At 35.4% G+C, this 16,622-nt stretch overlaps 2 protein-coding genes across 2 annotated transcripts; both read right to left on the minus strand.

Moving 5' to 3' along the window:
• Window positions 1-4,529: 4,529 nt before the first annotated feature.
• On the minus strand, window positions 4,530-6,649 carry LOC306883839 (phenazine biosynthesis-like domain-containing protein). Its single transcript, XM_079439329.1, has 9 exons — window positions 6,521-6,649; window positions 6,311-6,404; window positions 6,022-6,120; window positions 5,829-5,938; window positions 5,694-5,723; window positions 5,533-5,621; window positions 5,145-5,320; window positions 4,886-4,948; window positions 4,530-4,742 (listed from the first exon to the last, which is right to left on the minus strand). Exons 1-9 carry the CDS (start codon window positions 6,602-6,604, stop codon window positions 4,630-4,632), a joined length of 858 nt encoding a protein of 285 aa, XP_079295455.1. The 5' UTR covers window positions 6,605-6,649; the 3' UTR covers window positions 4,530-4,629.
• Window positions 6,650-8,457: 1,808 nt separating this feature from the next.
• On the minus strand, window positions 8,458-15,013 carry LOC306883838 (phenazine biosynthesis-like domain-containing protein; the record flags this gene model as incomplete). Its single annotated transcript, XM_079439328.1, has 7 exons — window positions 14,920-15,013; window positions 14,723-14,832; window positions 14,567-14,596; window positions 14,394-14,482; window positions 13,926-14,101; window positions 8,672-8,734; window positions 8,458-8,570 (listed from the first exon to the last, which is right to left on the minus strand). Exons 1-7 carry the CDS (start codon window positions 14,975-14,977, stop codon window positions 8,458-8,460), a joined length of 639 nt encoding a protein of 212 aa, XP_079295454.1. The 5' UTR covers window positions 14,978-15,013.
• Between the last annotated feature and the right edge of the window lie 1,609 nt (window positions 15,014-16,622).

Below are 16,622 nucleotides of genomic sequence, written 5' to 3' on the forward strand. Positions count from 1 at the left end.
ATTAGTTCGTGCAGGGATCATGTTTGTGACTGATCTTATTAAAGACATGCTAACATCTCAGACACCGCGCAGAATTGCCATAGCGCCAGAAATCACTACATTAACATATTTGGCAACTGGAAAAATGCAACTATGCAGCAGTGATGATTTGGGTCTGTTACAGCACTTATTAGGCTTATATGTCTCTGTTCATTTCCTATAAAACACAGTAAATATGCAGGGCCGGCGCCAAGGGGCCTTAATTTTTCCTTATGGTTTTACAGCCTAAATCAATCAATTTGTCATTTTCTTGTGTGGTTTTATGGATTTTCTTAGAGGATGTCAGGTTAGATAAATTGGCCAAATATTCAAATATATAATTTGTTCTCTACAGCTATATTGACACCATCTTGATTGTGAGGATAAATTCTGCCTAGAAAGTTGTCTAAGTGAGCATACTTTTGGATGGTCAATTGCTGTCACATATTTTTCTGTGCTGTTTTGTGCCCATCTGTAATTCTCTCTAATGTTGTACAGCTTACTGGACTGTTGTGTGTATATTCAAATTTGTTGTCCTTTTTAGGTAAACAGTAATTTGACTGTGGTCTGATAGGGGTGTTAGAGGTTTGACTGTGAATGCTCTGAAAGAGAGTGGATCTAGATCTGTGATCATATAATCAACTGTTGAGCAGCCATGAAATGAACTATAGGTGTACCTTCCAAGAGAGTCGCCTTTCACCCTGCCATTGACGATGTATAGACCAAGGTTTTGACAGCTCGATCAGAAGCTTCCCGTTTTTATTCACTTGGTTATTTCTTGAGAAGTTTACAATGTTTTGTGGGAAGGCCTGTCCAAAAATATAGTTATTCTCATTATCTGTGGTGTAGTCGGGAATAGATCCTGTCCTAGCATTTAGATCACCACAGATCAACACACTTCCCTGGGCCTGGAAGCAGTTAATTTCACTGAAGAGATATTCAAAGATGTCCTCGTTATAGCATGGAGATTCAGAGGGAGGAATATAGAGAGCACATAAGAAAACATCTTTGGTGGTTTGGGTAAGGTGCTTGTTGACTTTGAGCCAGATAGGGGATTCTTCTTTTTTAATTGTTTGGATGTATTTGTCAATTTCTTGTTTGTGCCAGATTATGATGCCCCCTGAATTTCTTCCATGTGTGTTTTTTTTTGTTTGTTTTTTTCTTTCCTCCCATGTTTTATAGAGGATAAAAAATATTTCACAGTATCCTGTGGGACAAAGAGTGACTTCTTCAGAAGAGTCAGAGGCGTGTGCTTGCGATCGACTCTGCGGGAGTGTGGGTGGGATGCGCCTCCACTTCGTTCACTACTGCAAGTAGGGCTCACTGCAGCCCACAAGATCCAGGGGGCGTGGTTGGATCCACATCTAGGGGGTGGAGATTGGTAGGTTTAGGGGTGGAGATGGGGTGGGTTTAGGGATCAGGGGGTGGAGATGGGTAGATTTAGGTACATGCAGTGCTTGAAGTGGGCCGGTACGCAGTGAGTACTTCTGTTTTCCACTTCAAGCACTAGGTATATGTAAGGTGGGAGGAGTTGGATCTGGATCCAACCACGCCCCCTGGATCTTGTGGGCTACAGCGAAACGCTCCTCCACTACTGCGCAGACTCTAGTCCCAAATCAGTGCAATATGGGCGTGCCCTATTGGGACAATGGCGGCTTCACTTTTCTTCAATGGAAGTGAGTGAAGGTGCATCGTCCATCTTTTTTTACAGTCTAATGCAAAACCAGAAAAGGCAGAGGAATTGTGGTCTGTAGTGCAATCGTCCTGGGCTGGGATACCTGTTCACAGGTGCCAGACTCCATGTGAAGCAGTTCTTAGAAACCGCGCTATTCAACTAAATGTTAGTTCAGTCATTCACAAGAAAGTTACATCTTCAAGCATTTTTCTGTTTGTACAGTAAATGTTTGACTTTGTAAAGATAAATACAGACACTGCTATTTTTTATAACAGCTTAATATTCCTTTTTCTTCACTTTCTGTTAAGTAATAACAAATTTGCTAAATTTAGTTTTAGAATAGAATGTGCAATGTTCTCAATGCATTAGTGTGTATTGAAGTAAAAGTTATTATAAGGACTTTGAGCTTTTTTTAAACATTTTGAACACAGCTGTATTTTGTTTCTTCTATTTGCGAATAATCGTATCAGCTGTTGTCACCTTTTCACCAAGCTGCTTGGCGTTGGTCTTGTAGCCCATTCCAGCCTTTTGTGGGTCTACAGTCTTGTCCCTGACATCCTTGGGCAGCTCTCTGGTCTTGGCCATGGTCGAGAGTTTGGAATCTGATTGATTGATTGCTTTTGTGGACAGAGAGTCCTCCTAATCTCAGCTCCTTACCTGTATAAAAGACACTTGGGAGCAAGAAATCTTGCTGATTGATAGGGGATCAAATACTTATTTGACTCATTAAAATGCAAATCAATTTATAACTTTTTTGAAATGCGTTTTTCTGGATTTTTGTTGTTGTTCTGTCTCTCACTGTTCAAATAAACCTACCATTAAAATTATAGACTGATCATCTCTGTCAGTGGGCAAAGGTACAAAATCAGCAGGGGATCAAACTATTTTTTCCCCAATGTATATATACTGTATATATTAGGGGTGTAACGGTTCACAAAATTTATGGTTCGGATTCGACAGTGGTGTCACGGTTCGGTATGTTTTCGATACAGCAAAAAGAAAGAACTGCCAAAGAATTTTCTCTAGCATTTCTTTCTGCAATTTCTTTGGCAATTTTTTTAACAATTTATTTACTGATTAAAACAAATTTTTTACTTAGAACAATGATGGAGCTATAGCCTACTTGACCCATCTTCTGGGGTGTCATCTTAGCAGCATATAAAACAAAAACAGCTCCGGTTTGAAGTATTCCAGCTGATGTAGCCTATTGTCATGTAGCAGAATAATCTTTTCCAGTAAGTTTAAATTGATTTGTACCATTTTTTTACCTTTTATAAAGCTATTTTTTTTCTAAAAGTGTGCATCACCTTTTGAGTAATTTTTTTAAATGTACTTTTAATAAGTCAATAAGACATTTTGGCTGTTACCAAGCAGTCAGTCAATAAAGTCAGTATTGACTAAATTCATCTTTGCAATGCAGATGAGTTGCTTCTGAATGGTATTAATGCAGTTCAGAGGGATGCTTTAACCTGCAGTTACAAATAATGCTTTGATATTTTAAACATAAAACGTTGACAACTGGTGTTTAAAATTAATTTAAAAAAAAATTAAATTAAAAGATACTTTAAATGCGAAATTATACCCGCCAGCAGGTGGCAGCAAGTCACTGTTAATAAATGAGTCATTGCGATTGAACCGAATCGAAACGGTTGATTCATTCAGGAACGCAATGCTGTCATATTGCTCAGAGACGCAAAACAGTGCTGTGGCTGTGTTTGGAATATTTTTGTTGTCGAAATTGACTATTTCAATTGTCAAAAATTGTCAATATGCTGTCTAAAACATAAGTCTCTTAAAATAACTACTTGCTTATTGAACTGTTGTAAGAATCATTTGTAATCATGCTGATTTTTGGAGAGAAAAAACTGAACTCTTCTGTGATATCGATTAACTATATGAAATTATGTAAATATATACATTTTCTGCCCCCATATCTTGAATTTTGTTATCATTCTAAATGAAATTTAATAGACTGTCACTGAATCATGCAGTGAAAGAAAGCACTCTAAATGTGCACGCGCACTAAACTAATAGGATAATATGCTGTAATGGGATTAGTCCAACGAATTGTTCGGTGTGTAATGCGTACCGAACCGAAAATAAATATTAGTGCTGGGCAACGATTAATCGCATCCAAATTAAAAGTTTTTGTGTACATATGTGTGTGCTGTGTATTTTTACGTATATATAAATACACACACATACAGTACATATTTTGAAAATATTTACATGTATATATTTATATTCATATAATTTATATTATATATAAATATATATATTTAATATAAACATAACATTTATAACACATAATGTGTATTTATGTATACATAATAAATATTCACAGTACACAAATATTATGTACACAACTTTTAGTTTGGATGCGATTAATAGTTGCCCACCCACACACACACAATGTATATGTGTGTATATATATTTTATATATACACACACACACACATATATATATATATATATATATATATATATATATATATATATATATATATATATATATATATATATATATATATATATATATATATATATATACACACATATACAGACAGACAGACAGGCAGACAGTAAATCATCAGTGCCTGATGAGTGATGTTAAGTCAACCTTCATCTCTGATCTCTCGCTTCAGTTTCTCCCTATGACTGTAGCCCTGGTTTGCTGCATCCTGAATCCGTATCAGAAGATCTAGCCTTACTCTGCCTAACAGACCATTTTATTAATATTCTGTAATAAAATTAATAAAACATGCATTCGGATTTGCAGACTTTTAAAACCAAATCATTTTTTATTCTATTTTGGCACATACAGTAAGTCCACTAAGTGAGCGAAACATCAGTTTGCAGATCTTTGAGAAAGAAATTGCACTTATAATCTCCATTTAAGCTATGAACACATTCACTGAGAAGGTTTTACAGGTTGTCTAGATTTTAAGAGTTCCCTGAAGAATGATCTGTGCCCTGCCACTGATGTTGAGTCGACCATCATCCCTGATCTCCAGCCCCAACTCCCCTCCACGACTGGAGCACTGGTATGCTGGCAAAACAAATACAGAAGAGATTAGTACCTTTTTGTGCATTTTAAGTTTTTGAGAAAACTATTTAATTAAATACTTCATGTGGACTAGTGTCCTTATCAGTTTCCATTCTCCAGAGCAGAAAAAGAAAAAAGGCATTTACCCAACATCTTCGTTTTGTTCAGCTTTTCAGACCAGTAAGCAGCAAGAACTGTATGCGCAGACCCTTTGAGAAATAATTATTAGTTTTTTAAAGCATGAAACATGTTCATATGAAATTTATGATGACTATAATTGTGCATTTCCATTTATAAGCTATTTGAATTCATGGCTTTGCATTCACATGAGGAAGCTTCTACAGATTTCTCCACATGTATTGTAGGCTGCTGCATTTTGAGAATTATGTGATCATTTCGGCTCACCACAGACTGGATCTTCAAGGATCCCTAACCAAGGAGCAAAGTAACGGGAATAAAAGTCATATCCAGGTTGTGGAGTTGAAGCTCCCTTCATTGTAACAATGACACCTTTAATTTTCCCAGTAGATTCATTTTTCAGCAAAGCCTCTGCTTCAGGCTTCAAAGATGTAAGTTCAGATCTGCCAACAAACAGTCAACAACCTTGCATGATGATTTAGATACAAAAATCAACTGTCTTTTTGGACAATATTGCCAACATGTTCAACAATTCTTGTCTGTTGCTTTTAAAAAAAGTTTTAAATGTACTTGGCACAAAATTTGCTTCTTTCTCGTCTTATTATAATTTTCTTCCTTGTTATTTTCAGAAATGCCTCTGGATGTCCAGCAGTACCTGTCGCATGTGTCAGCAAGACGAATCATCAATTTCCTTGTGGTTGGACTGTAGCACACATCCTGAATGGGTACATCTCCTACTACGGCCTGAAAATGCACATATAAGCTTGTTTTTCCTAATGTCATTTTAAAAACCTTACATAATGTTAAATTACTCACTTTCAAAAGATCCTTGATTTCATGTTGATCCTGCAAAAAAAACATACAAATCTCACATACAAAACTACTTGATTAATCATGAGAGATTTTATGAGTTGTACGAGAAAGCGTCTACAAGGTGTCTTTTGGTCATACCTGAGGGTTTGGTTTGTTTAAAGGAAAGTCCATTATTAGAGATTCTTCATGCTGACGCACATATAGCTCCCCACTCATCGTCTCAAACACCAGCACAGGGTTGACATTTTCTGTGTGATGATATTGTGCTTTTAGAATAGTCACAGTCCGTTGTCTTTGGTTAAATATTAATGTAAGAACAAGTGTTTCTTACTTTTCAGGTAAAAGAGCACTGCTGCTGAGGCCAGTGTTGCATGTCCACATAGTGGGACCTCATTTGTGGGAGTAAACCAGCGTAATCCAAACCTTGCACCTTTCAGATAATTTGATTTAAGTATCTATATAGTGTGTATTTTTTCCTTTCAAAACACATCAAATAATTTTACAACAAATCAAAGAGATTTGTGTTTATATTAAAGAAAGAAATAGCTTTCCACTAAGTGGAACTATTGTAGATACTAAAAGATAAGATCAGTACTAAAGCAGACATATGTTAATCAGACCTGAAGAAAAATCCATAGAATTCCTTCTTGTGATGAAAGCAGTCTCTGATAAATTCATCTCAGCAGCAATGCTCTGATAAAGATCTCGTAGCTCCTAAATGTATTACAGAGAAACATTTTATAATATTATACAGTGCTAGCACATTTAGATTTTGAATCTATACACTATGAAGATAACATATGGAAGACTGTCTTGTGCAGTGTACTTACATTCTCTATGAGACATACTGCAGCAGGATTACCTTTAAAAGGCACATTGGTAAAAGCATCAACAGTAAATACTGGAATTTCCATTTTTTACAGTTCTTCAGCTCTAGGGATTTTTCTTGCACCTTTTGTATTTTTAGAGCGGTATTTGAAATCAAGTTAGACTTTGACCCTAATGATATAACAGCTCACTTTAACTTTAAAGGTACAGGCTCAAGATTTTAAAATGTCTTTTTAGATTGAATTTATGTATAAATTAGGGCTATCAGTCAATACATTTTTTAAATCTAATTAATTACAGGGTGCTGTATGGAAGGCAGTTTCCGCCGCTGAATAAAAAATGTTATTGCGAATTTTTATCTCACAATTCTGACTTTTTTTCTTCGAATTCACTGAGATGTTCTCAGAATTATAACTCCCAATTCTTATTTTTTTTCCCCTCAAAATTGTGAGATATATACTCGCAATTGCGAGTTAAAAAGTCATTATTGCGAGATATAAACTCACAATTGACTTTTTTTTTCCTCAGAATTGCAAGTTTATATCTTGCAATTCTCACTTTATAACACACAATTGCGAGTATATATCTCACAATTTTGAGGGGGAAAAAATTACAAATTTGGAGTTATAATTCTGAGAACATATCAGTCTATATGTTTATATCTCACAATTCTGGGAAAAATGTCAGAAAAGTCGAATTGGGAGTTTTTATCTTGCAATTCTGACTTTATAACTCGCAATTGTGAGTTTATATCACGCAATTCTGAGAAAAAAGTCAGAATTGCGAGTTTATAGATCACAATTCTGGGGGGGGGGTAAACAGCTGTTACCAACAGTCTTCAAAATATCTTCATGTTGTGCAAATGAAAGTAGGCTAAGTCATTTCAGGTTTGAAACAACATGACAGTGAGTGAATGACAATTTATTTATATATACAGTAGGTACGGAAAGTATTCAGACCCCCTTAAATTTTTCACTCTTTGTTATATTGCAGCCATTTGCTAAAATCATTTGTTAAATTTAAAATCATTTTTTCCTCATTAATGTACACACAGCACCCCATATTGACAGAAAAACACAGAATTGTTGACATTTTTGCAGATTTATTAAAAAAGAAAAACTGAAATATCACATAGTCCTAAGTATTCAGAACATTGTCCTTCAGGATTTTTTGGTAGACAGCTGAATTCATGGTTCCATTTATCGCAGCAAGTCTTCCCGGTCCTGAAGCGGCAAAACAGCCCCAGACCATCACACTACCACTACCATATTTTACTGTTGGTATGATGTTCTTTTTCTGAAATGCTGTGTTACTTTTACGCCAGATGTAATAGGACACACACCTTCCAAAAAGGACAAACACTTTTTCACACAGGGCCATGTGGGTTTGGATTTTGTTTTCTCTTCATAAAAAAAAACTCTTCATTTAAAAACTGCATGTTGTGTTTACTTATCTTTGATTAATATTTAAATTTATTTGATGATCTGAAACATTAAAGTGACAAACATGCAAAAAAAAATTAAATCAGGAAGGGGGCCAACACATTTTCACACCACTATATATATATATATATATATATATATATATATATATACACACATGTATATGTTCTACACTAAATCGTTGCAGTGTTGTTTGTTGATAGCATTTGCATTTTTACCTATTGATATATTCTTGTAAATGTATGATCTCTCGCTTCAGTTTCTCCCTATGCCTGTAAAATAGACAATTTTATTAATATTCTGCAATAAAATGTATAAAACATCCATTTAGATCTACAGACTTTTAAAACCAAATATTTTTATTGTATTTTGGCATGCAAGTAACCACATTTCCCCATTCAGTTCACAAAACATCAGTTTGCAGATCTTTAAGAAAGAAAATGGACTTATTTCCATTAAGCAATTAACACATTCACTGAGAAGGTTTTGCAGCTTGTCTAGATTTTAAGAGTTCCCTGGAGAATGATCTGTGCCCGACCAATGATGTTGAGTCGACCATCATCCCTGATCTCCAGCCCCAGCTCTCCTCCACGACTGGAGCACTGGTATGCTGGCAAAACAAATAGAAGAGAATAGAACCTTAGTGTGCTTTTTTTATTTAAGTTGTTTGAGAAAACTATTTAATGGGAGGAGGGAAGAAAAGGCATTTACCCAACATTTTCTTTTTGTTCAGCTTTTCAGACCAGTGGGCAGCAAGAACTGTATGCGCAGACCCTTTGAGAAATAATTATTAGCCTTTTAAAGCAGGAAACAAAGTAATATAGTGGATTTTACCAACAGTAGCAAGGCTGGACCACACTGGCCGATACTGTTTAATCAGCCGATAGTTCTTCAAATGAATTCTGAATGAAAACTAAAATGGTGCTGTACAAAAAAAAAAAAAAAAAAAACAGTACTGAGCCGTACTAGATCTTGAAATTAACATCTTTAAATATTTACACAAAAAGGCCATATGAAATATGCAGGTATGCTGTCAGGTCACACCGGACGTGTCACATTCAGCCCAAACTACAGTCTAAAACAGTTTATTTAATCACCAAACGGTTCGCTTCAAAAATGATCAAAAAGCGGCATAAATTATTTTTGTTTATAAAAAAAAAAAAAGGGAAAGCGCGATCTGTATCATAGCTCTATATAGGCTCATAAACACTTTATTAGAGCCATAGAAATAGAAAAACATTTAACTGAAAAAGCACAATACATAATCTTCCATTCCAGGCTTAAGTCTTAAAGTAAATTAACAACGGTTTGGGACAAATTTAATGGAAAACTATATGAATGGTGCTCTGTGGCGCAGCAGGATTTGTGTCGGCTGAATGAATATATCGGGCTGATTCATAAAACAAGTTTACCAGTTAAGCCAGGCTTATTATAGTTGGTCTGATTTATTGTCACTTGATTTGGTTCCATAAAGCAAATTTACCATAGCTCAAGCTCAGTCACTCTGGCAACTTAGGCTGTGAAACTAACATTCAGTATGGAAGCAGAATAATGACAATAGTTTTTTTGAAACAGCATGCTGAATTCCACAAATCGAAAAAAAAAAAAACAGTTTTACAGCTGATCACTGAACGAGCCGTATAACAAACTCTGCACTGGATATTAAAATCCAAAATATAGTGAAAACTATTTAATAGCACAGTAACAAGATCGGCAGATTAAGACATTAACTTGTGAGCACAAAACACAAGATACTTCTCTTTTCAATATAAATAAGATTTTATTTATATAAACCTAAGACAAACTAATCTAACACATGAACACAAGCATTCACACGTTGCAGAAAGAAAGTAAGGAAAGGATGAGTTTAAGAGAATGAAAATGTGAAATCCCAAGTTTACAGCAATATGTTCAATTGCATAGACCTGAACAACCAACAATCCCTTATTTAACCCTCGCTTTGAGTTTCTCGATGAGGCTATAATTTATATTAAAGACACCAATTCATTTAGAACCTGGAGGTACTTGCTTGCATTGCATGTGTTAAGGGGTTTCCTTTGTGTCTCCTCATTGCAGACAGGGGGTTCCCCGAAGTTGCTGATTGGCTGGAAGTTCAATAGTCTTTGAAGTGAGGTCTTGGGCGTTGGCTGAAAATGCCGAGTTGGTCTGGTTGAAGTTTGAAGCGAGTGCAGTTGGAGCTGAACTTTGCAGCAAACTTACATTAGAACACGAAACTCCACGGAAAGAAAAGAAACTAAAGTAAAAGAATAAAAATAAAAGGAGGTAATGAGATTAGGTGGTTTTCTTCTCATTGTGGTAGCAGCTGGCACATGGGCCAGAGCACGCTCAAAGCACGGTGGCAAAAGAGAAGAAGAGGAGAGAGTGACTAAGAGGACCAAGAGAGCATTTTTAAGAAGAAGAGGACCAAGAGGTTGTAAGAGAGCATTTTTAAGAAGAAGAGAGAGTTTGATGGTGTCCTGAGTTTTTAATCTCGGCTTTCAGACCGTCCCATCTGGACGTCTTGAACAATTAGATACTGTCCTTGCTCGGGGTATTGCTTTGTTTCTCCACCCCATCAATAAATCAACATGTTATCTGTTCAGTCAGAGGTCGGAACTTTACAGGCTCTTGCAAAGTATACTTTTGAACATGGTTTCTATAACAAGACTATGATACATTTGACAAAGAATTGATTGGAAGAAACATTTAAAGCATGATTTTTCAAACTCATAGATACCAAACACGCATAGGAATCCTTCAGCTATTCAATAATGATTAGAAAGACATACATAATATGATTAAAACATGATAGTCTAATATGTGGGTTACAAACATAATATGGGGTTCTGCATAGAAATGTCCTTTTAGAATGATTTTATGTGCATATGAAAAAGAAAGTCTTTGTATAGTTCTATGGAGAACGAAGATATGTTCTTTAGACAAAGGAATTTTGGGTTGGTCTGTCTTCTATGTGGGGGAGAAGTCAGTCGTGGAACTTGTGATGGCCATCTCTTTGACCATCAGTCTTGATTATTTCCCCCAAATTTGACGGTCTCCTTCCTGAATTGGAATTATCAATAAGTGTTCTTTTGTCTCAAGGTTGTAAGCTGTTCTGTGAAAAAGTTGGTTAGTTTGCTTGCTTCAGACTAGTGGTGCCAGAATCTAATTTATGACATTGTCCTGTTTCCTTGGGGCCTCTCTGAATTCCAGCTCCTCGGGTTTCAATGTTCTGATGCATCTTAAATTTGTCTGATTCAGTCTCTGATATTCTACACCAGACTGACTTACTACAGTTGAAATTTTGCCAACATCTTCCTCACTGTACATACAGTATATAATTATTCTTATGAAATTACTGTAATTCAGTTTGTTTGTTTTTTTATATGCTTCAAAGGTTGTAGTTCACTCCTAGTGACTAGACTGACTTACTATAGGTGAAATTGTGCTACTACCTCCCTTAATGTAGGCTACATAAAAGTACATCAATATTTTATTCTACAACCTTTGGAACATGAACAATTCCTTTTGGGTCTTACAGATTTTTTATTTATTTAATTATTTTAGAATAATTGTGAATTGTACATACAGTAAGGGAGATATTGGCAAAATTTCACAACGCACTACAACCTGTGGAACATGAAAAACCCTTTTGGTGAATTACTGTAGTTTAAAAAAAAAAAGATTTGTGTACTGTACATACCGTAAGGGAGATAATGGCAAAATCTAACCTGTAGTAAGTCAGTTTTGTATCTAGCAACGTACTACAACCATTGGAACATGAAGAAAAAAAAAAACTTTCCAGGGATCTTTTATATGTAAATAATTGTGTACTGTACATATACATACATACATACATATATATATATATATATGTGTGTGTATGGAAGGTATTGGCAAAATCTCAACTATAGTAAATCACTATGAGCAATGCAAGCTTTACAATTTGATAGTGTTATTTTAAATCTTAAAAGTCATTTTAATTTAAATACATTGGACGTTTTAACCCAGTCGGTGGAATTGTCAGACGGTCCCTTGGATGCGATAGCGCGTCAGTGCTTTCTTCAGTTTACATTTGCAGCAACAATACACCTAGGTGGTTTTGAACTCCTTTTTTATGTCAATATAAAGTGAATGCTTACTGTTAAAACTAATCATGGTATTGATATATTTGTAGTACTTGCTGATGAGCGGCTGACATCCGATGCATCGGTGCTCTACTGCTATTCCTGTGGTTTCCGGATGTGCACCGCTGAATTTTCTGCCCAATTTTAACCACTGAATTTGTAGCAGCGAATTTGGAAAGTGAAATAAATAATATTCGTTGCCTGTCGAATATTATACATCGTATTTTTAAACAGATTGAATATTTTGGAAGTGAATTCTGGAAGGTGAATATTGAATTTTTAATTATGAAAATTTGTGTGAAATATGAAATATTCACAGGTTAAATAAACAACTATGTTAAATTTCAGGACCTAAAAATGCAAGCCCTGGAAATACAATGCATTAAAATGTAAGCACTGTTAATTGCAATGCATCTTTTTTTCGATTTGTGGAATTCAGCATGCTTTGTTTCAAAAATTATTGTCATTATTCTGCTTCCATAATTCAGTTGATCAGCAGTTTCTAGCCATGCAGCTTTTCTCTATGATTTTATGACAGCTGTAACTTTTATGGTTATTAGTACAACATTAAAACATTGTCCCCCAATGTAAAAATTGCATTCCAGACCCCCTCTCTCTCGTCGGGCCCTAAGAATAGTCCTAACCTTCCCCCCATTATGGCGCCCCCTCCAGCTGGATATAATGCACATAAATAGTAACAATCATTACATTATACATTTACGTCAGACATGCATGTGTTTTGGTCACATTGTTTTAAAGCTTGAGGGGCTGCTGCACATCCTCTCAGCCTTGATAGCAAATATACTGCTATACTTTCTCCACTAAAGCAGCATCTAGTCAACAAATTAATTAATTAGTTATAATATGAAGACAAAGTATACGGTATACACACCATTTTGTTGTCCATGTTATAACAGTCATGATGTTTTTTATGGGTGGAGCCTATCTGGTAGCAGAAAATTAGTTTTCAAGTGGCGGTCTATGGAAACTTGAGTTTATATTTCAAAATTCTGACTTTATTCTCGCAATTCCGAGATTATATCTCACAATTCTGATAAGAAAAATCAACTCGTCATTCTCTCTTTTGAGTTTATATCCCACACTTCTGGCTTTATTTCCCCCTCAGAATGGACAAACTCACTATTGTTGAGTTAAATCGAGTTATAAAGTCTGAAAGACGAGATATAAAGTTGCATTTTGAGAAAAGTCTCAAAAACGAATTGCGAGACAAAATAGGTAACGTTAAATTTAATGTTACAGGTTTAAATATTATATTTGCCCTACAGTTACAGCATGAAATACTAAGTTCCCTATGAAATGCATGTGAATGTTATGTAGACAAATTGTTTAAATAAAATTTATGCTTTAAAAGTGGAGTAATCATAGCAGGTTTCATTCACTAGCCTGTCCGTTTTAAACGTCTGCGTTTAGCTTCAAATGGCGTTTTTGATGAGCGTATTCTATAAAAATGATTTGCATTCCGATTCTGACATCCAAAGGCACAACAATACATTTTATCTCTTATTCCATGGATTTTTCCCATTTCACTCCACTTCTTAGGGTGTGTTTCTGCCACACCACAATGCGCGCGCAGCTGCGAGTGACGTAACTGTGACGTCTACACAAAATTGGTAGGGAGCGGCCCGGGTTCTGGCAAACAATTATCGGTGCCAATTAATTGACAAAACCGTTACATTGTTCAACCTCTAAAAATGGTGCACTTTCATTTATAAGCTATTTGAATTCATGGCTTTGCATTCACATGAGGAAGCTTCTACAGATTTCTCCACATGTATTGTAGGCTGCTGCATTTTGAGAATTGTGATATCATTTCGGCTCACCACAGACTGGATCTTCAAGGATCCCTAACCAAGGAGCAAAGTAACGGGAATAAAAGTCATATCCAGGTTGTGGAGTTGAAGCTCCCTTCATTATAACAATGACACCTTTAATTTTCCCAGTAGATTCATTTTTCAGCAGAGCCTCTGTTTCAGGCTTCAAAGATGTAAGTTCAGATCTGCCAACAACAAACAGTCAACAACCTTGCATGATGATTTAGATACAAAAATCAACTGTCTTTTTGGACAACATTTACTATACTATTAATTATTGCGTGATTAGATGTTGCTTTAAAAATGTAGGCCTACTTGACATAAAATTTGCAATAAATTCTCTCTTTTTGCTTTGAGCGAATTGTCTTCTGTTTCTCTCTTGACATTATTCATCTCTTTTAATATCCACAAATACAATGCCATTTTTAATATAATTTTCTTCCTTATTATATTCAGCCTCTGGATGTCCAGCAATACCTGTCGCATGTGTCAGCCAGACAAATCATCAGGTTCCTTGTGGTTGGACTGTAGCACACATCCTGAATGGGTACATCTCCTACTACGGCCTGAAAATGCACATATAAGCTTGTTTTTCTATATGTCATTTTACAAACCTAACATAATGTTAAATTACTCACTGGTGAACTCACTTTCAAGAGATCCTTGATTTCATGTTGATCCTGCAAATAAAACATACAAAACTCACTAAATTCAGACCAAAAAAACACTACTTGAATAATCATAGGAGACTACTGGTATATGAATTTTGTTGAAGAAAGGGTCCACAAGGTGTCTTTTGGTCATACCTGGGGGTTTGGTTTGTTTAAGGGAAAGTCCATTATTAGAGATTCTTCATGCTGACGCACATATAGCTCCCCACTCATCGTCTCAAACACCAGCACAGGGTTGACATTTTCTGTGTGATGATATTGTGCTTTTATAATAGTCACAGTCCATTGCCTTTGGTAAAAGATTAATTAATATAAGAACAAGTGCTTCTTACTTTTAATGAAAAAGAGCACTGCTGCTGAGGCCAGTGTTGCATGTCCACATAGTGGCATCTCACATATGGGAGTAAACCAGCGTAATCCAAACCTTGCACCTTTTAAAATATATAAAAACCAAAAGCAGACATGTAAATCAGAGTTGTTTGAGTATTTCAACATGCATCTCAGCAGCAGATTACCTGAGGAAAAATCCATAGAATTCCGTTTTATGATGAAAGCAGTCTCTGATAAATTCATCTCAGCAGCAATGCTCTGATAAAGATCATCTCGTAGCTCCTAAATGTATTACAGAGAAACATTTCATATTCTGATCTTTATAGCTGCTAACATGTTTAAATTAGTGCTGTGAACATAAAAAAATAAATCACTTTTTTTCTGAAATTAATCGATTAATCCCACTTAAATTTTTTAAATATACATTTCAATAATTTCACATATAATCTTCAAAATTAATGACAACATAAATACAGTATTTTACTATTTGTTTAGTGGCGTCTTTTTTATGACTAAAGGCGAGTATCACTGATACCAATACTACTACTGATGTCTATATGAAATAGATTTTTTTCCCCCTAATATTTAACCATGACAATAGCCATTCAACATTAGCTACAGTATAATTGAGAGCAATCAATTTTAACATTTATTAGACTTTAAAAATAACTTCTAATTAAAGTGTATTTAAAACAATCTTCACATAAACCAATTATAATAAATGTCATATTTAGCTATCTGTACCCTTCAGCAGGTAGGAAAAATACAGAAATTGAACAAAGTTATCAAACACTAAAATCTAAATTCAATATAGATGAATCCTTAAAGTTATTGATTATCTCTTTTTATGTTCTTTGATTAACAGACATCACAGCATCTGGTTTATTAGGTTTTTATGGGTACTATTACTTTACAGCTGCTGCTGAACTTGACGCGGATCTGACATGCATCGTATTTTCTCACAACTCGAGACTATGGAATATGGAAGGCCGTTAAGGCCAAAACGTGTGGTACTAACGCATCAACACGTAATTACATGTTAACACGCAATTACGCGTTAAAATAAGATTGTGTTAACGTGTAAATTGCGTGTTAACGCATAAATTACGTGTTAAGCTGTAATTACCTGTCAACACGTTAGTACCGCATGTTTTGGCACTAACGGCCTTCCATACCAGATTGAGGTCTCTGCAGAGCAAAAGTGGGCGTTTCTGACTTTGTGGGTGTTTTCAAACTGCTGCATGTTTCTAAACCATGCAATAAAAATGATGTCCGTTACCTGACCCCACCCCTAAACATACCCGTCACTATGACATGGGCCAGTCAGGTAATGCCCCTCTGTTTTGGCCTCACCCACTGATCTGGTAACTCCCATTACTTTCATGCAGAGACCTATACTTGTGGGGAGCACAACTCTTTACCTTTTCTGGCATGCTTCAGGTCTTAAAGGCTCTATTTAACGGACGAGTTGGGTGTGTTAGATGAGGAGGACAGTACTGGCGTGCTCCAGGACAGTTTTGAAAACCGCTGCATTTTAGAGACATGTTCTTACATCTGACTCATATATAACAAATATTATAATAAATATCATCAATATCAAATATCATCAATAACTCATATATAACTAACATACTACATGCAAAGTTTTAAAGCAGCTTTAAATTTTTTAATGCTGTTGAACTGGAAAAATGAATTGCATGCATTA

This window comes from Barbus barbus (genome assembly GCF_936440315.1).
Source record: "Barbus barbus genome assembly, chromosome: 18".
NCBI classification, from domain to species: domain Eukaryota; kingdom Metazoa; phylum Chordata; class Actinopteri; order Cypriniformes; family Cyprinidae; genus Barbus; species Barbus barbus.